The 26,298-nt window shown below is 35.5% G+C and overlaps 2 protein-coding genes across 7 annotated transcripts in view; one reads left to right on the top strand and one right to left on the bottom strand.

Annotated features, from left to right (window-relative positions):
• Positions 1-13,690, top strand: part of nr5a2 (nuclear receptor subfamily 5, group A, member 2) — a 62,498-nt gene extending 48,808 nt beyond the window's left edge. For all 3 annotated transcript variants that reach the window (XM_058760708.1, XM_058760707.1, XM_058760709.1), the window contains exon 7: positions 12,817-13,690. In XM_058760708.1, coding sequence (XP_058616691.1) covers positions 12,817-13,064 — 248 coding nt within the window. In that variant the 3' untranslated portion in view covers positions 13,065-13,690. The remainder of the gene's footprint in view (positions 1-12,816) is intronic.
• Positions 13,691-17,698: 4,008 nt separating this feature from the next.
• The window catches only part of LOC131530736 (adhesion G-protein coupled receptor D2), a 98,302-nt gene continuing 89,702 nt past the window's right edge, over positions 17,699-26,298 (bottom strand). For all 4 annotated transcript variants that reach the window (XM_058761173.1, XM_058761172.1, XM_058761174.1 and 1 more), the window contains one exon: positions 17,699-18,021. In XM_058761173.1, coding sequence (XP_058617156.1) covers positions 17,899-18,021 — 123 coding nt within the window. In that variant the 3' untranslated portion in view covers positions 17,699-17,898. The remainder of the gene's footprint in view (positions 18,022-26,298) is intronic.

The following is a 26,298-nucleotide window of genomic DNA, read 5'->3' as shown; positions in this document are numbered from 1 at the left end:
ACAAACATATACAGGCTTTGTTTTTCCGATCAATGGGCTGAAGTTCATTATTCACTCTCACCGCGGTCGTGCTTTGCGTTTTTGTGCATTGTAAAGGGGCCTTGTTGTTGTTGCCTGTGCATATCTGAGGTTTTTCTCCTGTTTCTTCTTTCTTACGTGACTTGAGGACTCACTAGCTCGTCTATGGGTGCAATGCTACCTTATAACGTGCCAATTAAATTCTGCAATTTCTCTTGGCTTGCGAAGAGAGCCCGCTAGCCCGGGACCTTCAGTCTGGCTGGGGAGACGCGAGCTGCCGCGGATGTGATAGGATGTATCCTATTGATCAGGGAGCCGCCAGGTCTTATTTAAACATTGCACACAAACACAGATAAGGGCGTTACACAAGCTCTAACATAAACTCCCCTTGTCATTTCTCAATCGATTTCATAGAAAGAGTTCTGTGCCGTGGACATCTATAAAAGTGACCCGGTCACAGCAGAAGGAAAACATTCAGCCCTCTTGAGCACTCGGGTCAAACATACACCACACAGCTGAGCAGACGTGCCTCTTGAAAACAGTACTGTCTGAATGGTTTGTAAGCTGTTTGTGTATAAATAAATAATTTATATTTACATTTCTTTTTTATAATTCTGTTCAGTTTTCAGATGCCATACTGTAGGTATTGTGAATGGCATAAAATAAAAAGGCAACAAATACAAATCTGTACAGTAAACTTGTAAAATATATATTACAAAATGTAAATATGTATCTTTATAATAAACATATAAATAATATGTATTCAGAATACTGTACAATCAACATTGAATTGTACAGTATTTTATAATAGTTTACAATCAGTGTTGGGGTAACACATTACAAGTAATCTGAGTTATGTAATCTAATTACTTTTTCAAGTAACTAGTAATGCATTACTTTTAAATTTACAATGAAATATCATACTTTTCATATTATATCATACTATCATTACGCAATGATAGTAATGCAATATTGTAATGTATTACTTTTAAATGTAACTTTTCCCAAAAATCATCAGTCAATCATTATTGATATAATGAATTTTATGTATATAGATGTTTATATAGATGTTTATATATATATATATATATATATATATTAGTGGTGGGCATAGATTAATTTTTTTAATCTAGATTAATCTCACTGTAATCTTGGAATTAATCTAGATTAATCTAGATTAAAATGGCTCATTTGAATTCTGCCAAGTAGATAAGTAAACAACTAGCAGTCATCAAGAATTTAATATTGATAATAACATTGAAAAAATATTTACAAATAGGAGTGGGAGTGTGCTCACTTGTGTGTGCGCTTACGTTTGTTTCTTTGTGTGTGTGTGTGTGTGTGTGTGTGCGAACCGAGGCGGAACTCCGCTGTGCGCGCGATACAGAGAGCGCGACCATGTAACGTAGAGACAGAAATGACTTGCCGATTTCCATTGGGAAGCTTCATAAAAATAAATTTTCCCTGAAGCAAACCTGGCGGCTTCATAGCTGCATCCATGTTAGCACGCATACACACAGGTTCGAAGACTCGTTCTCGCCCCTACAGTGCAATTCGCTAGGTATACATCCGGCTAAAATATCAAGGTGAAAGTCATCATAGCTTGCGTAGTATAGACCCAGCTCCCAACCCAACTTTGAGAATAGATTAACGGCGATATTTTTTATCGCCCGATAAGAGTCTCACGTTAACGCAGCACGTTAACGCCGATAACGCCCACCACTAATATATATATATATATATATATATATATATATATATATATATATATATATATATATATATATATATATATATATATATATATATATATTCAAGTTTATTTGTATCACTATCCACAGTATACAGTATATCAATCAATATATCAATAAATAAAAATATATAATACCAATGTATAAAATAATGTATAAAATAATTTTAAATCTCAAAACCTATGTACATAATACAAAAATAAAAATAAATAAAATACTGAGAAAATCACCTTTAAAGTTGTCAAAATGAAGTTCTTAGCAATGCATATTACTAATAAAAAATTAAGTTTTGATATATTTACAGTAGGAAATTTACAAAATATCTTCATGGAACATGATCTTTACTTAATGTCCTAATAATTTTTGGCATAAAAGAAAAATCAATAATTTTGACCCATACAATGTATTTTTGGCTATTGCTACAAATATACCCCAGCGACAAGACTGGTTTTGTGCTCCAGGGTCACACACACACATATATATGTATATAGATAGACAGTCATGACCAAAAATATCGGCACCCTTGGTAAATATGATCAAAGAAGGCTGTGAAAATTAATCTGCAATTGTTAATCCTTTTTATATTTTATTTTAAAAATGAACAAAAATCTAACCTTTCATTGGATAATAAGAATTTAAAATGGGGGAAAATATCATTATAAAATAAATGTTTTTCTCAAGAACATGTTGGACACAATTATTGGTACCCCTAGAAATTCTATGAGTAAAATATCTCTGAAGTATATTCCCATTCATATTCACAATTTTGAGAACTCCAGGGTGATTATGAACATGAAATTATCCAGCCATGGCTTCCTGTTTCACAGAAATATAAATAGGAAGGAAAACAAAGCCCAAATTCCCATAATCATCCATCACAATGAGAAAAACCAAAGAATATAATATAATATGATGTGCAGCAAAAGATAATTGAACTTCACAAATTAGTGAAGTGGCTTTAAGAAAAGAGCTAGAGCAGTGAAAATCCCCATTTCCACCATCAGGGCGATAATTAAGAATTTCCAATCAACAGAAAATGTTACGAAACTGCCTGGAAGAGGACGTGTGTCTATATCGTCCTAATGCACGGTGAGAAGGAGAGTTTGAGTGGCTAAAGACTCTACAAGGACCACAGCTGGAGAATTGCAGAAAATAGTTGTGTCTCGGGGTCAAAATCTTTAAAAAAAAATTGTCAAACAGCACCTACATCACCACATGTTGTTCGGGAGGGTTTCAAGAAAAGTTCTCCTCGCTCATCCAAAAACAAACTCCAGCATATTCAGTTATCAGACACGACTGGAACTTCAAATGGGACTGGCTTCTATGGTCAGATGAAACTAAAAAATGAGCTTTTTAGCAGCAAACACTCAAGATGGGTTTGGTGAACACATGGATAAAAAGTACCCCATGTGTACAATGAAATATACTGCTGTATTTTTGATGTTGTGGGCCTATATTTCTGCAGGAGGTCCTGGACATCTTGTTTAGACACACGGCATCATGGATTCTATCAAATATCAACAGATAAAAAATCAATAAGTGACTGACTCTGTTAGAAATCTTATAATGGGCCATGTTTGGATCTTCCAACCGCATAATAATCCAAACACAAACCTCAAAACAACACAAAAATGGGTCACTGAGCACAAAACCAAGCTTCTGCTGGCCATTCCAGCCCTCTGACCTGAACCCTGTAGAAAATGAGCGGGTGAACTGAAGAGAAGCACCACCAACATGGAGCTGTGAATCTAAAGGGTCTGGAGTGATTCTGGATGAAGGAATGGTCTCTGATCTCTTGTCAGGTGTTCTCTAACCTCATCAGGCATTATAGGAGAACATTTAGAGCTGTTAAACTGGCAAATGGCGGTTTCAAAAATTATTGAATAAAAGGGTGCCGTTAATTGTGGCCAATGTGTATTAGAGAAAAACATTTATTTCATAATGATATTTCCCCCTATTTTAAATTATTATTATCCAATGAAAGGTTAGATTTTTGTGAATTTTTTTAATAAAAGATCAAAAGGATTAACAATGCAGATTAATTTTCACAGCCTTCTTTGATCATATTTACCAAGGGTGCCAATATTTTTGGCCATGACTGTATATATATTAGAAAGCATAATGTCACAACTGACAAACTATAACCATGTAATTAGAATTGTTAAGTATTATAATGAATATACTTCATTATAATGCAGTACTTCATTGCATGTACAAGCTAAGTACATCAAGTAAACTGACTTTTATATTAAAACAAAGTATTCTAATTATAAAATCATTCTCACAGATATGTCTTTCAAATTGTGACTTAACGGATGGCTTTGGCTTGTGAATATAATGTTGCTATCAAACATCTGTCAAAATCAGTATCACAAAGACATTCATGTGTCCAGTGATCATCCGCGGGGCACGAGAGAGCAGCTAAGCCCTAAAACCGTCCCCTGTAACCGGAGCCCGCTGTTAAACGTGACGGCACAAATGAGCCGACAGGTGCTGCTACCATGTCTCTTGTTCTCCTTTTCATCCACCTCTCCTTCCTCCCCCCATCATTGTATTTAAAGCAACAAAGCCGAGGAATGCCTGCACCGCCTTCTGATTGGAAAAAATGCCCCATCATCAGTCTTCCTGTAATGTAAACCTGTGGGGCTGGATGGGTGTCACACTACAGGGACAAATATAGAAATGAGAATTCATCTAAACATTGTCTCACTTGGGGGAGAAGGTTTAACAAGAATGGCAGGAGAGACGTGAGGTCACTAAGAGACGTGGGCAAGGGCCGTGTGTTGTCTGTCAACAGTGGGAATGCTGGGAAGTGTGGCCGAGTGGGGTGTTGTCTATTCCTAGTGTTTTCCATGCTTGGAGACCGTCTTGTCGTCAGACTATAATGTGTCTGGTTACCATTTTTATGACAGTATGGACAATGCGATTGAGGACAGGAAATGATGGAGAGGAGGAGGGGCTTAACGTGTTAGAGCATGTTTAGGGTGATGTAGTTACCTTCAAATATTTGCGTCATTCATCTAGATGTGCTATTCTTTACGTTCAACTTCAGATTGTTGTTCTACCAGGACAGTAGCTGGCCTAAAAGAAAAAAGAGACAGTAAAATAAGTAGTTCATGCAAATACTTGCTATTGTGTCGCTTAAAGCACTGCTGAGAATGCAACACATATAAAACATTTTAAAATGCAATAGTGCTAGATTTACATATTTGCAAAACAAAAATCGGTATATTCCGGTATATATTTTTCATATACAAAAATAGCCATTATTATTATTATTTATTAATCTTTTTCATATATATAAAATGTATTTCAAGATTAGAAATGTATTTTATTGCTGCAGTTTTGTAGTATATTTTGGCATTTGCAGGATTAAATTTTATATTTTCAATTTGAAAAATATGTTTCCTTACACCATGCTGTCTACAATACAACATATATGTAGCATATATTCTGCAAATATTTTGGTCTGAGAAAATCTTTTTTCTCATATGATTAACTAAATCATTCATAGTCCAGCTGTTATCTGAGCAATTTGGGAATTAAAAATATGCTTCATTTTATGTATGTAATCTCTGAGTGCTTCACATCTTATGATGATAATTTATTACTTTTATCCTTCTTGCCAGTAGTTAAGCTAAAGCTCCACAAATTAGCTTAGCTTTGACAGGAAGCTTACAAACACATCATGTAACGTTACCCTCGAGGTAAAGGAGACTGCATCTTCTAAGCGGAATGAATTAAACCAGAATTTACACTCACATCTATCAAAATACAGAAGCAGCTTTAGTATGCGTGTGAGAGGAAGACAAAAACTGAGAAAAAACACCATCGTTTGGGTCAACACATGCAGGATTACTTGGCTACTTTTTTTTAATCCAAAGCAAACTCTGTGATGGTCAAACATGAATATACATTTTTAAAAAAAGAGAAAAAAGTGGTCATATAAAAGGAGGAAAAAATCATGCTATGGGTTAACTGTCCTTCACTCAGGAAATATACATCCCCAGGCACTGTGTTGAATTATTAATTCAAATTTGTCAAAAAAAAAAGGGGGTGTAGAGAGATATTGATGGAGGCTTGGCTTTAATGACCTCATTAGGTGTGTGGTTTCCACTAAGGGCAAGATCTGGACTGCAGGTATAGTTTTTGGGGGATACTTGACCCCTGAATGATTTTCTGTCACTTTATTATAAACAAGAAGAGCTCAACGCACCTCCCCATTTCTGCACATGCAATCAATTGGCACGAAAACGTGTTGAATGCAAATATACAGAAGCTCAGAGGCGATAGGTGATAGGATGAATGATGGTATTCCAGACACTTTTTCCCAGAAATGTGATAGATAGATAGATAGATAGATACTGTAGATAGATAGATAGACAGACAGACAGACAGATAGACAGATAGATAGATAGACAGACAGATAGTAGGGGTGGGAATCTTCAGGCACTTCACGATCCAATTCCAAAACGATTCTTGATCTACATTTTTTCCCCAATTAATTCTTCTGTTGTGCAAATACATATTTACAACTTTACATTTTAACCAAAATTGCAGTTTCTACGCTTTTTGTTTATAGTTGGAATCTCTGTGTGTCAGTACTGCCATCTTAAAAATAGGGGTGTGAATCTTCACTGGTTTCACGATTCAATTCAATTATCAACTCAATATCACGATGTGTCACATTCTCAGTTTTCAAATTTATATCAAATTTATTTTGTGCAAAATTTCTTTCTTTCTTTTTTTTATTATATAAGCAGGCTACTTAAAAAAAAAAAAAACTTATTTAAAATAAGTGTGAAATAAATTCGAAATTGAGATTCATACATCATCTGAAAGCTGAATAAATAAGCTTTCCATTGATGTATGGTTTGTTAGGATATTATTTAGACAATATTTAGCCGAGATACAACTATTTGAAAATCTGGAATCTGAGTGTGCAAAAAAAATCTAAATATTGAGAAAATCGCCTTTAAAGTTGTCCAAATGAATTCTTAGCAATGCATATTACTAATCAAAAACGACGTTTTGATATATTTACAATAGTAAATTTACAAAATATCTTAATGGAATATGATCTTTACTTAATATACTAATGATTTTTGGCATAAAAGAAAAATCTATCATTTTGACCCGTACAGTGTATTTTTGGCTATTGCTACAAATATACCTCAGCGACTTAAGACTGGTTTTGTGGTCCAGGGTCACATATGGGTTTTTCTTTTTTCCTCAGCATTATTGCCATTTGATTATTACTGATGAGATCAGACAGTGGCAGCTTTAACAGGCTGCATTGACACTAATGCACAGATCTATTTCAATATATCAGATGTTTTGTCATAAAACATGTTTGTCTACACACAAAACTGTGTGTAGCTTACATCAATTTCGTATAAAAAAGTTGAAAATGCATTTAACCGCAGCCGCAATCGAGCTTCAGGACAAACAAACACAAAGCGCACGTGAAAGTCTGTCAGTGCGCGAGATTCATGCATCTAATAGTACTGCATTCCAGAAGGCAGAAATGAAAGCATATCTAAAGAAAACACCGCGGGTGGAAGCACACGCTGTCAAGCAATGTGCACGTGTCTCACAGTGCAAATTCTGTGCAATGAAGCCCACCGCATCTCTATTCGCGCACACGTGCCATATGTGGGGGAAAAAAACCAAGCTCAGAATCGATTCAGAATCATTGAAGAGAGAATCGCGATGCATCTGAGAATCGATTTTTTTCTCCCACCCCTAATAGATAGACTAACAAACAAACTGAAAGACAGACAGATAGACATCGATAGCCGATAGGTAGACAGGCTGAGGACAGACAGACAGACAGACAGACAGATAGATAGATAGATAGATAGATAAACAGACATCAAGAGCTGAAAGGCAGACAGACTGAGGACAGAGAGAGATAGATAGATAGACAGACAGACAGACAGACAGACAGACAGACAGACAGACAGACAGACAGATAGATAGATAGATAGATAGATAGATAGATAGATAGATAGATAGATAGATAGATAGATAGATAGATAAACAGACATCAAGAGCTGAAAGGCAGACAGACTGAGGACAGAGAGATAGATAGATAGATAGATAGATAGATAGACAGACAGACAGACAGACAGACAGACAGACAGACAGACAGATAGATAGATAGATAGATAGATAGATAGATAGATAGATAGATAGATAGATAGATAGATAGATAGATAGATAGATAAACAGACATCAAGAGCTGAAAGGCAGACAGACTGAGGACAGAGAGATAGATAGATAGATAGATAGATAGACAGACAGACAGACAGACAGACAGACAGACAGACAGACAGATAGATAGATAGATAGATAGATAGACAGACAGACAGACAGACAGACAGACAGACAGACAGACAGATGGACAGACAAAACAATAGATAGAACGATAGATAGATAGATAGATAGATAGATAGATAGATAGATAGATAGATAGATAGATAGATAGATAGATAGACATCAAGAGCTGAAAGGTAGATAGACTGAGGATAGATAGATAGATAGATAGATAGATAGATAGATAGATAGATAGATAGATAGATAGATAGATAGATAGATAGATAGATAGATAGATAGACATCAAGAGCTGAAAGGTAGACAGACTGAGGACAGAGAGATAGATAGACAGACAGACAGACAGATTGAGATAGATAGATAGATAGATAGATAGATAGATAGATAGATAGATAGATAGATAGATAGATAGATAGATAGATAGATAGATTCAGACTGTTGATGAAGACATTTCGTTTATTACCTTCCAAACACAGAGAGTTTTATCATGATCATTATCGTGGGTTCAGCCCACACCCTGAACCTGAGCTCCTGACAGTGATTGCGCCAAAAGATAAGCAGATGTAAATATATTTTCCCTCACCTTAAGAGCAGGCAGAGTGCCTTTCAGCTAGCATTTGTAACAAGAAACGTTTGCCCCAGCTTCTCGTGTTTATTTCATCACACCTAAGGCGTTTTATACCCTCCCTCCCTGCGTCAAGTGTGCGGCATCTAAACCATCCTTGGGCGACCGGGACGTCTCTTCTACCTGCTCAGCGCCGCTATGACGGGCTTACATTTGACTTAATATATCCCCAACTGTACCAGTTCTGTTTAATTCCCTTTCATAGCGGTCAGAGGTGACCAGTGACGAGCAGATTGAGCCCTTCACGTCCCTCCTGGCTTTACGTGGCTTTGTCAGGAAGAACAAACAAGCGATGAGCTCATTGATATGCAATGTTAAAGAGAATAAAGTTTAGATGGATCACTGTTGCGACTGATTTTGCATCCAAAAGCTCTCAAAATATTTCCAAACCGCCGAAACAGAAGTAAAACGCATTGAGTAAATATTGAGTAAATATTATCACCAGTGACCAGGTGGACATTGGCCACAAGCAGAGCTTCAGGGGCCGGATTAGATGAACAACGGGTGTTTGGAGGTCAGCGGAGTTCATGCACCGCCCCACTTCCTGATTGGTGCGAATCTGGAAGAAGTTAATGATGAATAAAGATGAAATTTTGACATGCTTGACTGACTATATGATTACAGCATGCTGTAAAGCCAAAGGGAGGGAGATGTTTTGCCCTTTGAGACTCTTTGTACAGTCATAAACTTTTGCAAATACACAATACTGTCCTGAATCGCCCTGCTTTTAAACAATATTTGTTTCTGATTAGCTTCCAACAGGAAGTCATACATTACACTGACATCAGCCTGCTAGAAATGTCAATGGATTCATCATTTGCCTTTCAAATTTGGTATTATGATTTAATTGCACATTGACTAAACTATTAGTGGTGAAACTCCATATCCTTGTATATCTTTATATGCAATATGCATACTAACAAATTGTAATCAATATGTCATTACTGTAGTGAGCTGATGAACAAGTTTGCATATGGCGAACGCAGTCTTGCTATATTTGTGCATCCATGTCAGTGTACAAATGAACCAACCTCACGAGGGCTTTGGGGGGTTGCCGGCATGAATTTCTTGTGGAATGATATTTTTTTCACTTAAAAAATCCTTTCTAATTAAAAAGCATCCCAGCATATCACAAGGCGAGGGGTGGTGCTGGGGGTGTCTGCGAGTGGATATGTGAGGTCGTCTAGCATGAACACTAGTCAAATGAACAATGTATTCCTCAGGACCTAAGGGTTTAGAGGCAGGCTACATCCCGGCCCTAGTGCACACTAAGGCTGTTTCATGAAAAAAAAGAAAAAAAAAAGAGGAGAAAAAGTTGATAATTAGTCCCACAGTGGCTAAATGTTGAGATAGAAAATAAGAGTGCTTACCATGCGATGCTTCAACCTGACTGGATAACTGCTGCTTGTACGTTTTTCCTGCTTTTTTTGGTATCTGTCAGCAGGGCATGATTAAGCGTTTCATGTCGTGGATAAATTAAACAAACACGTTAATTCTCTCCTCACAACCTGCCTCTCTTGCTTGGGGCGGAAGAGATCAAGCCATTGTCATCGATCAGTCGACTCTTTTAACCCCTCCCCATGCTTTGGTTTTTCATGTTCAAACGCGGCCCCACAATAATTAGCAATTAAAATTTGACTTTTTTATTGTAATGTCTTTCTTTAATTAGTATGGAGAAATGAAAGAGCCACAACTTACTTGCAGAAATTTCTAATGAGAAACCATAGTAACTATACTTGGAAATTCAGCAAATCGGGTCATTCAGTTAAGAAAAATGATTCTGCAAGTTGGCACTCAGAACTTTTCCCGAACATTTAACATTTCTTGAAACTAAAACTGAAATACAGAATAGACAATATATAGAGACAGACAGACAGACAGACATATAGACAGACAGACAGACAGACAGACAGATAGATAGACAGATAGATAGATAGATAGATAGATAGATAGATAGATAGATAGATAGATAGATAGATAGATAGATAGATAGACAGATAGATAGAGATAAATAGATATAGATAGACTCAGATAGATAGACAGACAGACAGACAGACAGACATATAGACAGACAGACAGACAGATAGATAGATAGATAGATAGACAGACAGATAGATAGAGATAAATAGATAGATAGATAGATAGATAGATAGACACAGACAGATAGACAGATAGATAGATAGATAGATAGATAGATAGATAGATAGATAGATAGACAGAGATAGATATAGATAGACAGACTCAGATAGATAGACAGACAGACAGACAGACAGACAGACAGATAGATAGATAGATAGATAGATAGATAGACAGAGATAAATAGATATAGATAGACAGAGTCAGATAGATAGATAGACACAGACAGATAGACAGACAGAACGAAAAGTTGATAGAATGACTGATAGACAGCCAGACAGACTGTCCAAGTTTTTCCGCCACTCTTGCTCTGTACTTGAGAGGCTTCCTTAAAACTCTCACCCTCAAAAACAGTTTGACTGACAGATCTGTTTGTTTACCACTTTTCGCGAGGGCTAAAATAACCCGTCTGGAGCTGGATATTTGTAATTGGTCATATTCTGGTTAACCCCTCCCCCTTCCTTGTCCTGATTGTGCCTGCTGGTGTCACCCAGGGGTCAAACATCCTCACCAGCGCCATGAAGGACTCGTGGCTTGTCCTACAGACCTCATTACATTGCTGATGGAGTCACTTCCCCTACACCCCCTCTTTTTTTTTTTGTCGGCCGAGGCAGTCTCGATTATTTTTAGGGGAAAAGAGAGCAGGCAGAGAAGTGTCAGCTGGCTCATTAGATATGGCTGGGTGGGTCCGAGTGCTTTCACAATCGTTCGGACCCCAGCAGTCTCCATTAGGAGGGACTACAGCGGGATGACCACGCTCCCGTTCAACCTCGGGTCAAAGGGATAAATAAAAGATCACATGAGGTGGCCCCTCAAAACCTGATTAAATAGAGCCACACGCCAGGGATTCATTAGCAGCTCCTGCCGCCACAGAAGCATCTGAAACACAGGAACACATGCAGCTCACCGCAACACATTAACACGCCATAAATTAAAGACATGACGAGGAAAATGTAGAGCATAAAAATCTGATGAAAAACTAAGAGGCATTTGAGATCTTCATCCCTGGAGATCTGTTTCCCCCAAATTAATTCGCTTTCTCATCAAAATCTCCAGAGATTTTAAGCATGGGATAAAAAATATATGTACGCTACCATTCAGAAGTTTGGAATAATTACGGTTTCTTTATGTTTTTGAAAGAAGTCTTTTATGCCCACAAAGGCTGTATTTATTTGATCAATAATACCACAATGCAGTGCAATATAATGGGCAATATTATTACCATTTAAAATAACATGTAAAAATGTAATATATTCCTGTAATGCAAAACTGAATTTTCAGCATCATCATTCACAAATCATTCTAATATGCTGATTAGAAACATTTTTTATTATTGCCAATGATTAAAACAGTTGTACTGCTTAATGTTTTGTGGAAACCATGATACGTCACAGTATTTATAAAAAAAAAAAAAAAAAAAGATTACTTTTATTCAGCTAGGATGCATTAAACGGACATTTCTAATGTTAGAAAAGATTTATATTTCAAATAAATGCTGCCTTTTTTCGTTCATCAAAGCATCCTGAAATCCTGGTTTCCACAAAAATATGAAGTAGCAACATCTGTTTTCATCATTGATAATAATAATAATAACCATTATTAATAACTGAACTCCAATACTAATTGGGCAGCAAATCAGCATTAGATTGATTTCTGAAGAATCACGTGACATTGAAGACTGGAGTAACGGTGCTGAAAATTCAGCTTTGGATCACAGGAATAAAATACATTTTAAATTATATTCAAATAGAAAACAGTTATTTTAAATTGCAATAATATTTCACAATATTACTGCATTTTTGTTCAAATAAGTACAGCCTTGGTGACCATATGAGACTTCAAGACTGGTTTTCTGATCCTGATTATAAAAATAAAAAAGAAAAGAAGTGTATATAACCTCAACCCACATTTTAGTAAGCCCAAAATGATCTTTATCTCATCTTTCTTTAGACGTCAAGAACCTGGAGAACTTCCACCTGGTGGAGAGCGTCCAGGAACAGGTCAACGCGGCACTGCTGGACTACGTCATGTGCAACTATCCTCAGCAGACGGACAAGTTCGGCCAGCTGCTGCTGCGGCTGCCGGAGATCCGGGCCATCAGCCTGCAGGCCGAGGAGTATCTGTACTACAAACACCTGAACGGTGACGTGCCCTGTAATAATCTTCTTATAGAGATGCTGCACGCCAAACGTGCCTGAGGACCGGCGGCGAGCCTTTCGTCTCAACACATCGCACACACTGCTCCCAGCACCACCTCAGTCCAGCGTCATCACCAGACATAGCCTTCGACTGATGCGCACTCACTGCATGGGTTTGCGCTGGGCCGGACACTTTGGATCTGAGAAGCCCATAGCGAGGGTTTGGCGAAGGGCAGATGCATTTCTGGTAAAGAAATGAATGAATCCAGAATTATAATGACCTCTAGACTGCGGATTTGTCTTAGTATTGTCGAACCATGACTGTCAGTCGTTATTTGTTGTGTGTGCAGCTGATCGAAACATCCACCTTACACTCAAGACTTGAGGTGGTGGATTTAAGATTACTAGGAAAGGACTGGGCGCTCTTTCAAGACTGGTTTGCCAGCATTGACCCAAAGTTTCCATTAGGACCTGGCCATGTGGCCTTCCTCTGTCTGTTTTAAGGCACACAAGCTGGGCCGGAGCCAGTAGGCAGAGGTAAGATGGACAACCAGCCATTGCCCGCATCTGCGCCAACTAAGACTTTATTCCAACCCCTCACCAAAAACCCTCTCTTTTCAAATGGACAGCCATTTCTTCTTCTTTGTCACTCTGAGGCTGCTTTTACCAATATTTTCTCACCAAAAGTGGAAAAGGATGAATATCAGAAAATCTGTCAAGAACACGTCCGGGTCATATTTAATCTCAAAATCATAAGAAAGAAATCAGAAATTATTGATGTCTAATATTTGGTCCAATAGCACGGAAAAAACTAATAAATTATTCTGAATACTGAATTTTGTAGGTAAATGTGCTAAATGCTGTCATGAATATAATAATTACAAATTATAAGCAATTTTATTATTAATTTATTTTAAAAAATCAGACTGAAAAAAAAAATATTTTGGAGTTAAATTGTCATGACAATTAATAAAAATGTAACAATTCACAAAAAAACTGAATTTTGGGAATGAAATTCTAAATTGTTATGTGCTAAAAATTTAATACATAATTCATAAAATAATTTTGGTTGTAAAAAATGCTAAATTGTGATGAAAATAAGAATGAATAATTAGTAACTATTTTATAATTAATTTAATGAAAGTAATTCATATTAAAAAAAATGTTTTGAGGTAAATGTGCTAAACTGCCCGGACATAAACATTTAATAGATAATTTATAATAAACTAAATTTTTTGGAGTAAAAATGTTTAATTGTCATGGAAATAGCAATTGATGTTGATAATTATTAACAATTACCAAATTAACACGACTATAAAACCTTCATTAAAATAATTTCTTGTTTTTTGATTTGTGGGATGCATTGTGACCTGGAAATGTATTTACTAAGATTCGCCCTCAAAAACTCACAACACACATTTTTTCTATTTATTAGTGTAGATTTTTCAGTTCAGTTGGAACATTTTGCAGTTTGTTCATCAACAAATGTGAATACAAATACAGCGCAGTCTCAGAGTCAGTATGAAGAAATACCGCCTCCGTCAACACAAGACCAAAGCCTGCAGAGAACAAAAAAGACAGAAAGAAAAAAAAAAACAACAACCTTAACTATCAGTATTAATAATTTGTGATGTCACAGTCATGTGAGTCTTGCCTTATTTCATTTCCATGCTAGCTAACCGTGCTGATGTGAATTACGATATGTAAAATAAAAAGTACATATATATAAAGTATTAATGTTATACGATTGAAAAGAAATAAGAGGTGTTTACATTCATGTGGTCATGTGGGAGATAACTGTGATGCGTTCAATTGCAAAGCAATGATTTCATATAAAAACGAAACAAAATGTTCAGAAAAGATTATATTCCTCGTTTGCTTTCTTAGGTGTGTACAGTTTTCATCTTTCTTAACCAGTACTTAATTATGTCGTGAGACACTAAATCAGAGAGGAATCTCACTTAATACTGAGTTTCGAATTTTTATTTTTATTGTGCTGGCTTATTTCTGTGGACATCTGTTTTTACGTTCTACGTTTGAAATGTTCGTCACTGGTTAAGCTTAATTTATTGTTTTGGTTTCATCCATGTGTTCCTGCACAGTGGGGTGGGGTCATGACTAAATGTATTTGTTTACTGTAGCACGTTTTTAAAAATGTAGATACGAGATGCAGTTACGGAGCTAAATGGTGATTGAGTGATTCACATTAAACAACCATCAGTCCTGCCACTGTAAAATATCAAGAGCTGTACTGAGGTGATCCGGTGTGACTGACTGGTGCATCTTTTCTATCGTGAGGTTTCACTGTTTTCATGATAGTGTCTGTGTTCTATACCAAAGACAGCGTCTGTCCTTCACTTGTACTTACCTGTTTGCCTCACAATGAACGGATGAGAGCTTTGATCATTGGGGACTGCCGTTGTTTTTCCTGAACACTTCATTTGACTGTATTATATAAAGTTGGTGTTCACGTCAACATGAAATCAAAATTGATCCAATTTACTTCCGTATCTATCAGCTGGTGTCACCTAGGGCAGAAAATAGCCAATATTATTCAATTACAACGAAAAGAAAAACAAAGCAAACAAAACAAAACAAAACAAAACAAAAATAGCAAAGTGAAGCAAAACAAAACAAAAGCAAAGAAAAGAAAAGAAAAAAGCTAATGAAAGCAAAACAGAAGCAGAGGAAAGGAAAACAAAAAGCAAAGCAAAGCAATACAAAACAAAATAAAAGGGTAGCGAAACAAAACAAAAGCAGAGGAACAGAAAGGAAAACAAAACAAAAGCAAAGAGAAGCAAAACTAAATGAAAGCAGAAAAAGTGAAAGCTAAACAAAAAACAAAACAGAGGAAAGGAAAACAGAAAACAAAAAGCCAAACAAAGCAAATTGAAACAAAAGCAGAGAAAGAGAAAGCAGAACAAATAAAAACAAAACAAAAGCAAGGGAAAGGAATACAAAACCAAGCAAAACAAACGCAGTAAATTAATCAAAATTAAGATTAATGTTATAAACGGTACTGTAATAAATTGCAACTGATGATAATACGTTTTTGTTTAACCTTACCATTAGCAGACATTAAGATGCTCATTTGATGACAAACTTCATTTACCTATAAAAAATCTCCTCAAAAGTATGTGCTTGTGTTTCAGAAGAGTAGTAATTTCCCAAAATCCACTGCATACTCGCATTCAGCTCTATTTTAACGGCCACTATTCAATACCAAAAGTACTGCCACAATTTTTCTGATGAAATTACTTGCTTTATGTGGAAATGTGTCAAAGTATGGAAGTAAATTGGGTCGCAAATGTCATTTCGTGTTGACTGTAAAAGGTCAAAAAGTATCATCCACGTAGTAAAAAACTGTTAAGGTGACTGTTGTATCACACCTGAACTGAAATGTGTTGATTTCAAAAGCAGTGAAAATGGCCACCATGGTGACTAATCCCAATCATCAGACGATTTTTTTAAATACACATGATGTTACACACCTTATCAATGTAAATGATTTCAGACAAAAATGCTGTAGAAAGTATTTTGTATGAGCACAACTGCTTTAATCAACATTCGCTGCATGGCATCTATGCCCCCATTTGTACATAAGGCCACTTCTTTATCGATTCTAGGGAAATTGGTTTGTATTTGCTTCGTTTTGTGACTCTACTGTGTTGTGTGTTGATCAGACCGACAATCTTAAGAAATCCAGTGCCCCTTGTTCACATTTTGTTCCCCACCACCGGAAGTCCTGCAGCTGCTTTGGATGTCTGCTTACCCGCCTGAATGTTTGGATTGGGATTCTCTTGTTTATGCGCTGGAAGCCGCAGTCAGACCCGCATCTCTGATCTCACCTCTTGCCATAAAGAGTTTCCATACAAGCTCTTGGAATCTTTCCATCATATTTTAATAAATGACTATTATGCCAAAAGCTGTTGTTTTATTTCTATTTCTGGCATCGATGATCATTGAACAAGTTTCACACTACTAATCATACAAACGTGAACACTTGATACAGATTCAAGAATAGGAAAATGGCTTCAGATTTCATGATTTCAAGGTTAAACTGCCTATTATTTACAGCAAAGATTAATTATAGCTTATTCAAAATGAAACCTGTACAAAATAGAGTAAATCTTCAATAAAACATTCAAAGTAGTAAGACAAATGAACACATGGTAGTTTACGTCAAGATAAATTACAAAATATATAGAACAATTAAAGGGATAGTTCATCTTCATTCACTTACCCTCAAATTAAACCCAAAAAGATATTTTTGAAGAGCATTTTTGTCCATACTATGGAAGTCAATGGCTACCATCAACTGTGGTTACCAACATTCTTCAAATTATCTTATTTTGTGTTCAGCAGAAGAAAGAAACTCAAACAGGCTAATGGAAGCGAAACAAAAGCAAAGGAAAGGAAAACAAAAAGCGAAAGGAAATTGAAGCAAAACTAAATAAAATGCAAAACAATACAAAACAAAATAAAAGGGAGGCGAATCTACACTGTAAAAAGTGAAAGTTGACTTAACTTAAAAAAATTGAGGAAACCCGTTGCCTTAAAATTATTAAGTACATAATAATTAAACAAAAAAAAAAAAATTAAGTGAACTTAATTCAATTAACTTATTTTTTTAATTATCATTTACTTAAAAATTAAGGCAATGGGTTTCCTCAATTTTTTTAAGTTAAGTCAACTTATCACTTTTTACAGTGTAAACAAAAGCAGAGGAACAGAAAGGAAAACAAAACAAAAACAAACAAAAGCAAACAGAAGCAGAACGAAATAAAAGCAGAAAAAGTCGAGGGAATTTAAATTTTTGGGTCAACTATCCCTTTAAGGATATCATTTACACACTATCTGCACTTTACCAAAACACGAGACGTGACGAATTGTTTCAATGAAGACACATGTCGCTGTTCTGCTGAGGAGGTGAATAGCGGGACGTCCGTTCGGCCTCCATGGGTACGTTCAGACTGCATTCGCTTGGAAGTCTGTCTTTAGGTTTTCTTAAGTTCTCCTGAGAAAATGAGAAATAAGAAATAATTAAGAATAAATACAGAGAAAATAATGCATTCTAGCATACTTTCACCCCAAAGAATTGCACTTTAGCATACTTTAATGTTGTACCTTTCACAAAAAATTATATTCTTTAAAATAATATTCAAAATGCAAAGAAAATGTTATGTTTTGGACACTTAAGTGCGTGTTAATTGCAATTAAAATCAAATGTATTATATAGTTTCAATTTATATTAAATGCAATTGTTTGAACTTAAGAGTGCTCTTTTGCATATCAGAACAGATCTTTGGCCTGTAAACAATTCCTAAATGTGCCAAGTGTATACTAACATTTCATAAAATTGAAAAAACTTCATTATTATCAATCACACAAGCACAAAACCGTATTTTCAAATTATAGCAAAATTGACTGAGCTGCATACCAAATTGTTCACAGGCACAGATCTGAGCAGTTTTCAATCTAAAATAGAAAGCATATACTTGGGCAAGAGCCCTAAACCAACACAACCGCACGATTTACTGAGGCCCTTCATTTTGAGAGCCGTCCTGCTGAGCGACTGTGAGAACAGACTGCAGCAGTGACAGATTCATTCAGACCGCTTGAATCCATCAATACAGTAGTCAGTCAAAAACAACAAGAGATTACCATTGGATTATTTCACCACAGTCATGAGGATATATAACCTAGAAGTAAATTGCGAATGGAATGAATTCATAGTTACTTAAAGGGAACTTAGAACGGAAATACAACTTCAAAAGAATATTCAGAATGTGAACTAAATGTAATGTTTTTGAACATTTAATTGCATGCAAATGTATTATAGTTCAAATTTATTATAAATGCAATTTAACTACAATGTAGTTTTGTCATTTCTAAAAATTATTTCTTAAAAATCAAACTTATATTGTGTATTTAAATATATTTACAATTACACATTTGTAACAATGAATCTGCAATTTTGCACATTTAATATATATATATGTATGTGTGTGTGTGTGTGTGTGTGTGTGTGACCCTGGACCACAAAACCAGTCTTAAGTGTCAATTTTTCGAAAGGACAATATAGGACAAAATTTGGCGGAGATACAACTATTTGAAAATCTGGAATCTGAGGGTGCAAATAAAATCAAAATATTGAGAAAATCGTCCTTTAAAGTTGCCCAAATGAAGTTCTTAGCAATACATATTACGAATCAAAAATTAAGTTTTGATATTTTTACAGTAAGAAATTTACAAAATATCTTCATGGAACATGATCTTTACTTAATATACTAATGATTTTTGGCATAAAAGAAAAATCGATAATTTTGACCCATACAATGTATTTTTGGCTATTGCTTCAAATATAGCCCAGCGACTTAAGACTGGTTTTATGGTCCAGGGTCACATATATTACCTTTAAATATCAAATAAAAGACTATAGTTAAAATACTTCACATGCTTTTGTGTGTTAGTCAACACTTCAAAATAAGTGCACTTTGTTAAAATATGATAAAAAGATTAAATTTATCAATTGTTTAAAATGTACTTTAAAATAAATCTTAATTTGACATTATTACAAATTGCACTTTTTAACAGTGTACTGGTGTGTTATGAAAAATAGAAAGTGAAAGTGTTTTATTATTATTATATAACTTGTGTGTGTATATATATATATATATATATATATATATATATATATATATATATATATACATACATATATATATATATATATATATATACACACACACACATACTTTTAAGATATTTTTTTTTTTCATTTTGGGTGTATTATCATTTTAGGGTTAAAGTATTAGAAACATTTTCGTTAATTGAAATAAAGCTGAATTAAAACAAAATATAAATATTAGATGAAAAACTTAAGCTAAACAATAATTAGAAATGTTGCCTTGGCAACATTAAAACACTAAAATTATAAAGAAATGACTAAAAATTATCAAATAAAATAAATTAATTCTAATCGGTAAAATAAGCACGTGTCTAAATATTTAAAATGAAAACTGAAAACAAAAAATAAAAGCCAATTCAAAATATTAAAACAAACTTATATATACTAACTATATAAATAATACTAAAATGATGCTGATAAGTATGTGAATGACAGTAAATAACAACTTAAGTTCCAGTATATTTCCAATAATATGATTTCATATAGATTGAAAATAGACATATAGACCACTTTCACAGTGCTTTATTATACACACATTTTTAAGATTTGTTAATAATTTTTAAAGAATTTTTCATTTTTAGGTGTATTATCCGTTTAACTGTGTCACCTACAAACCATAATTATAATATTCATTAACATATCATTAATTATGCAGCCCAGCTAACAACTCCATGTACATATTGTTCAATAAAATCAGCCCTGTGTCTTCTACACAAAGAGTAACCGTCTATAAATAATCTGTGCACATCAATAAACATCAGGCCACGGTTATTTGTAGCGAGAAACTTTTAGCTCAGCTTAAAATACTGCTCGGAGCCCTTGACCCAAACTTCCCAACTACTGAAATAAACGAATTAATAGATGCATATTAAATAGGAGCACTTGGATTGTTATGCTAAACCTCACCTCAACATGCAAAACAAATGTGGTGGGTTTGAAACGGAACACGGCGAAGGTCACCGTCCTTTCATTTAAATGAATGTATTATACATAAGTTTATATATATAAAAAAGAAGGACCACAAAAGCACTAATGTGTATTTTCTATCCTTATTAGTCATGAGGAGAAAGAAAGGTAAAAAAAAAAAAAACTCTTTAAGCACCTGGACCTCGCTCTCAGCATTCCATTAATTACCCAGACAATGGCAACAACTTCAGAGGCAGATTTTTCAATTTCAGAAAGAAAAAGAGGCAGACAGACAGACAGAGAGAGAGAGAGAGAGAGAGAGGAGAGAAGAGAGGGGGAACGAGATAGATGGAGAGAGAGAAACGCATGTATTCAGGCTCTTCATGCTATACCAGCACTTAAATCCGACGGACCTCCCATAAAAAAGACTCAAGGTTACGTCCGATTGAAAATCCTCACAAACAACCACTTCAGAAATCCATTTAGAGCCAGTGCTAGAACATCTAATTCAAACATGTTGTCCTGTTAAAATGGTCGCGTAGTTCCTCTAAAACTCTTTCTCCGCCGCTGCCGTTTGCCGGGCCTCTTTGTAAAAGCGATTAAATTTCCACATTCTGAAGCACAAAGACATAATTACACAGGATCAGAAATGCAGCCCAAACAGAAGGTCAGACATGAAAAATGACCTCTTATTGTCACAAATGATAGGCCGTTTTGCCAAGAGTAATTTGTAACAATACCTCGGCTCGCAGTTTGTTGGAACGGCCAATGGAACACGGCCCAGATATATATATATAAAAAAAACTGTGTTTCGTGAGTAATGAGAGTTCAAAGGAGTGTATAGAGACTAAGAAGCTCAAATCATGAAAAATAGGAAGCTCACTTATTTCTTTATTAATTTTAATTCTGTTTTAATCTACTCTCCCTCAAGTCAGTCAAAACCCGTTCGACTTAAGGCCGAAATTTTCGTATGCGTTTTTTTCGCATTCGTCATCCTTTCCTCTCAAAATGCTTGCTACGGATGTGGAAACGCAGAAAATCAAACCCGATCTGAATTTTTTTATGACAGACGAAAGTTTCGGAGGCAGTGTGTAAACGTGATTGACGCAACGTGAGGTCGTATTTATTTTTTAACGTGCGAAAAATTCGGATTCGGGGGCAATGACCTTTACTTTCTTCTGTGGAACACAAAAGGAGATGTTTTGAAGAATGTTACCGCTGCTCTTTTACCTTTTCAAAACACATAAGAAACGTCAAACTTGGTTTCAAGTTTGAATTTGCACCAGGGTTATTATTAAGTAAAGTATTAAAAACATTGTCGGTGTCGATTGCCTTGTGGGCAGCGCGCCAACATACAGCACCGTTGCGCTACGGGCGTCCTGAGTTCAAATCCGACTTGAGAACCTTTCCCGATGCCATCCCCCTCTCTCTCCAACTTCGCTTCCTGTCAGCTCTGATCTGTCCTATCACAATAAAGGCAAAAACACCAAAAATAAATCTTAAAAAAAAAGTTTTTGTTAACTGAAATAAAGCAGCAATAAAACTAAATATAATATTAGATTAAAAAAAATTAAAAACTTAAGGTACTAACAATAATTAGAAATGTTGGCAACAGTAAAACTATTACTAAAAATGCTAAATAAAATAAATTAACCCTAATTAGTAAAATAAGCACATAGCAACATTACTAAAAATTTTACGAATTAAAATGAAAAATGAAAATATAATAAAACAATATAAATATATATAAATATAATAATACTAAAATTATGGTGAATGACAGTAAATGACAAATTAAGTTTTGGTCTATTTCCTGTCATGATTTCATAGGGATTTAAAATATTGTAAATGAGACATATGGACCACTTTCATAGTGCTTTTTGTAATTTTTTTTGAGTTTGTCTCCATTTACTTATTATTATATTATATAATAATATATTATATTATAATACTTTATTATTATTATTACTACTATTATATTATTATTATATGCACCTTTATTATATAATTATATGCATATTTATCATTTATCCATTTATTTGTCCTTTTATAAGATTTAAACATCTGCTTTTGAGTTTCACACAAAAAATGAAAGTCATACAGATTTGAGAAGTATCTGGGCTTTGAAATGAAATAAGATTTTTAAATTGTTACTTATAAAACATACTGTACTGCCATTTAGACACAAGTAAATATGGTTAGATATTTGAGGCTAGTGAGTACGAACAGAACCCCATAGTTACATACTTCTCCAAGCAGACTGTTTCACCAAAACACCTTTACAAAGACGACTACCGTTCTTTTAAATTATTGCAGTATTACTGCAAAATCTGCAACCTATAATAATTGTATAAGTGGTGCAGTTAAGCGCTACTGGTTGGAACGAAGGCCAGACTAAGAGTGAAGCTTCGTTAATGAGATCTGAGTTGCCTAAAACACTTAACGACATGCCAATGGATCCAAGAATAATATTTCCTAAATGGCATGCTAACAAACGTGCGCTTACACTGCAACCAGATATCTGGCCGCTGTATCACCAACCAACCCAAATCCTCAAAAGTTCAAATATCTGCTTATTTTTAAAAAAACTAATACTATTATTAAATAAAACAATAAATCAGAGCTAAAATGTGCCGTGTTCTTTGTGAACTGCATTTGGGATTGGTGGTTTATGTGGATACTGTTGTTGGCGAAGACACACAAAATATATTCTGTTTCAAAAGTCTTCCCGGATTCACCCCTTTTAATATAAGGCGAGGGTGCATCCAAGGTCACTTCCTGATTGTGAATCCTCCAATGAGGTGCAAGATTCAATACTGAAGTGTTTCTTTTTGGTCTGACAATGGTAAGTGTCAGAATTTTCAATACATGTGCTTGGAAATGTCACCCAAGGTCGTATGAGTGTGACGGGAGTTCGAGCAGACAAACATAACGAAATCAAACATGCTCTTGTAAACAAAGCTACATCTACAAAACCATGTGTATGCTGCATAACATACATTTGCCGCTCCAGAAAGAGCATAAAATCATTCGTAACAGCCTGGAAAAAGCTGCTTTGCAGGTGTTGAACTGTACTGTTCGACCTTGAATTGTGACCCACTGATGGAGCGCTCAGGAAACAGCAGAAGATTGGGAAGGTTCACGCTGCGGCACACGCAAATCAAACACAATAAGGCAACCGCTGCTAAGCACATGCACACACACGTCAAAACTACAGCTCTGGAATCCATCCGCCAGGCCGCAGGTCGCTCAGATGTGCCAAACAAATTGGGAATGCGTGTTTGGGAATAGGAAATTAACGCAATTTTTGTTTTTTGCATAATTAGCACTGCTTACAATCACAGGATTCCGTAGAGACGTCACAACAATTGATGTTACTAAACAATGAACGTTTTTCTTCACAATATGAGGTACACAAGTCAGTGATTTTCAGGGCAGAATTGGCTGAGGTTTGTTTTGTGGTCTGTAAAAATAATGATATGTCAATTTATATAAATGTAAAAATTAGCAAAATTAACTAAATAAATACATTTAAATGTTTTACATCTTAGCACAGGGATATGAATGAATGAATGAATATGGTTGACTGTGGAAACTTGTATATCAAATTTTAAATTATCAATGTAAAACTTACCAAATTAATAAAATTAATTAAAAATACAAAACAATTTTGTTTAAACTTTTAAAATATTTCAGCATGTGAATAAATGAATGAATTTCAATTATTAACATTTTAGCACAGGAATATAAAAAGAAAGAAAGAAAAAGAAATAAAGAAAGAAGGCTAAATAAACAAAAAAAAAAAAGAACAAAACATAAGTATGTAATAATTATTATTGTATATTTTGTTAAATATATCAACATATTAAATTATATATAGAATTCTAAGTTTTCAAAGTATGACATATTTGAAATATATATTTATATATATTATCTTATTCAAAACAGCCAGCACGCCTGCTTGACCATTTCAGGACTTTTGCCAAGAGGTATAAAGATGCAGAAGTCAAGCGAATGCAGCACATTAGTCTCTGTCGATCATTTTTCAGAAATTTGGTGAAGAAAGAGCATTGAAGAATCTTTGGCCGTCTGCCTCGCTTTCTTCTGATAAACAGCTGTTCGTACACAGCAGATAGTTGATGGCAAATCGGCAGTTATTTAGTCTGCCAGTCGATCCTTGGAGACCGTTCAGTTCCTCTACAACACTGGTTCCCTGGCAGCAGCTACTTGATATCAGACAGCCTGTGCTCGCCAAGCGAACATGACACGCTCTGAAAGAGGGCCACATCAGAGGGCCGGAGCGCGGGACCATCAAAGAGAGCGTGGAGGGAGCTCCGGGGGGAACACTGGTGTGCATCTGTTTCAGTATGCATCAGAGAGGAGGGCTGCTTTGTGTCACCTGCAGAGAGAACCATGCAAAGCCCGTCAAGCTGTCATTGACCTGTGGCGAGATTGTCGGTGCCTGCCGCCACTGTTTGCGTGTGTGCGCTCGCGAAAGGAGACACTGTATCTGCTTAACATCAGAGAGCCGAAGGAATTCTGATTGACATTGTGTGATGTGTAAACCAACACGCTGTAGATCATGTGCAGATGTGAAATACCTTTCTTGAGAACTGTTTACAGGGTGTTTTGCAGATTCGAATCCAATTTTCCCACATGAGCACCTTGGCTTAATTCGACCAAAGAAAACATGCTAATTGCAAGGCAATGGCTCCAGCTTTCTCAGCGTTAGTTAAAAACCAACAATCATTGGTTATTCGTCTTCATGTCGTGCTACACTTACATCATCCACTGAACCCCACTCTCTTGTGAACGAGCGTATGACAGTTAACGATAAAGTTTTAAATATAGAGATTTTTCTTACACAAATGCATCGATTCACTTCAGAAGGTCTTTATTAACCCACCCCAAAGCTGTGTGGAGCACTTTTTATGATGGATGGATGCACTTTTTTGAGCTTCAAAATCTTGACCACTATTCACTGCCATTATAAAGCTGGGAAAACCAGGATATAACTGATTGCATTCATTTGAAACAAAAACAAGAACTGTCTATGCTATGCTAGAACAGAAATATCCATTTAAATATGCACATTTACATTTAATTTTATTTAAATATGTCGGTTTGACTTGATGCTACAGACAAGTTTTTTTAAGTAACATCTAAAGATAAAGCTATTTCTCAAGTGAGTGATAATAAATGTAAATTAGATAATATTATTTGAAATGAGAGACATTTTTAAGAATTTCTTTTGGCCAGCGCTGGACACACATGGGGAGATCAGAAACCAAACGCCGTCTTTGATATACACGTCAGACTAAAATTTGGCGTTCATGAATAATGAATGCATGTGGTGGGGGAGCATCTTCAATGAGCCAGGAGAGAGCAGCGGTAGCGCTCATCTAGGGTCTGGCACGCGGCTCTAATGACTTCACCCAGAGCCCACCACGAGCCCACCGCTAACAACAGCAGCGCTCTATGGGACCGCCAGCTGTTTAATTAAGCATTAGTCTAATCTGCATCTACTGAACCAAACGTCTGTAGGACTTCTGAGAGGGATGTTAAATGTTTCAGGTCTAAATGAGAGCGTGGTCTTGTTATCTCAAACTGCTGACCTGCATTTCAGTGTAAACAGGAAAATACTCTCAACATGAACGGAAGCATCTTTTTTTCCCTCTCTTTGTCCCAGCTGTTTGT

This window comes from Onychostoma macrolepis, chromosome 22, assembly GCF_012432095.1.
Source record: "Onychostoma macrolepis isolate SWU-2019 chromosome 22, ASM1243209v1, whole genome shotgun sequence".
NCBI classification, from domain to species: Eukaryota; Metazoa; Chordata; class Actinopteri; order Cypriniformes; family Cyprinidae; genus Onychostoma; species Onychostoma macrolepis.
Note: the sequence above shows the minus strand (reverse complement) of the source record. Positions and strands in the feature narration are given on the sequence as shown.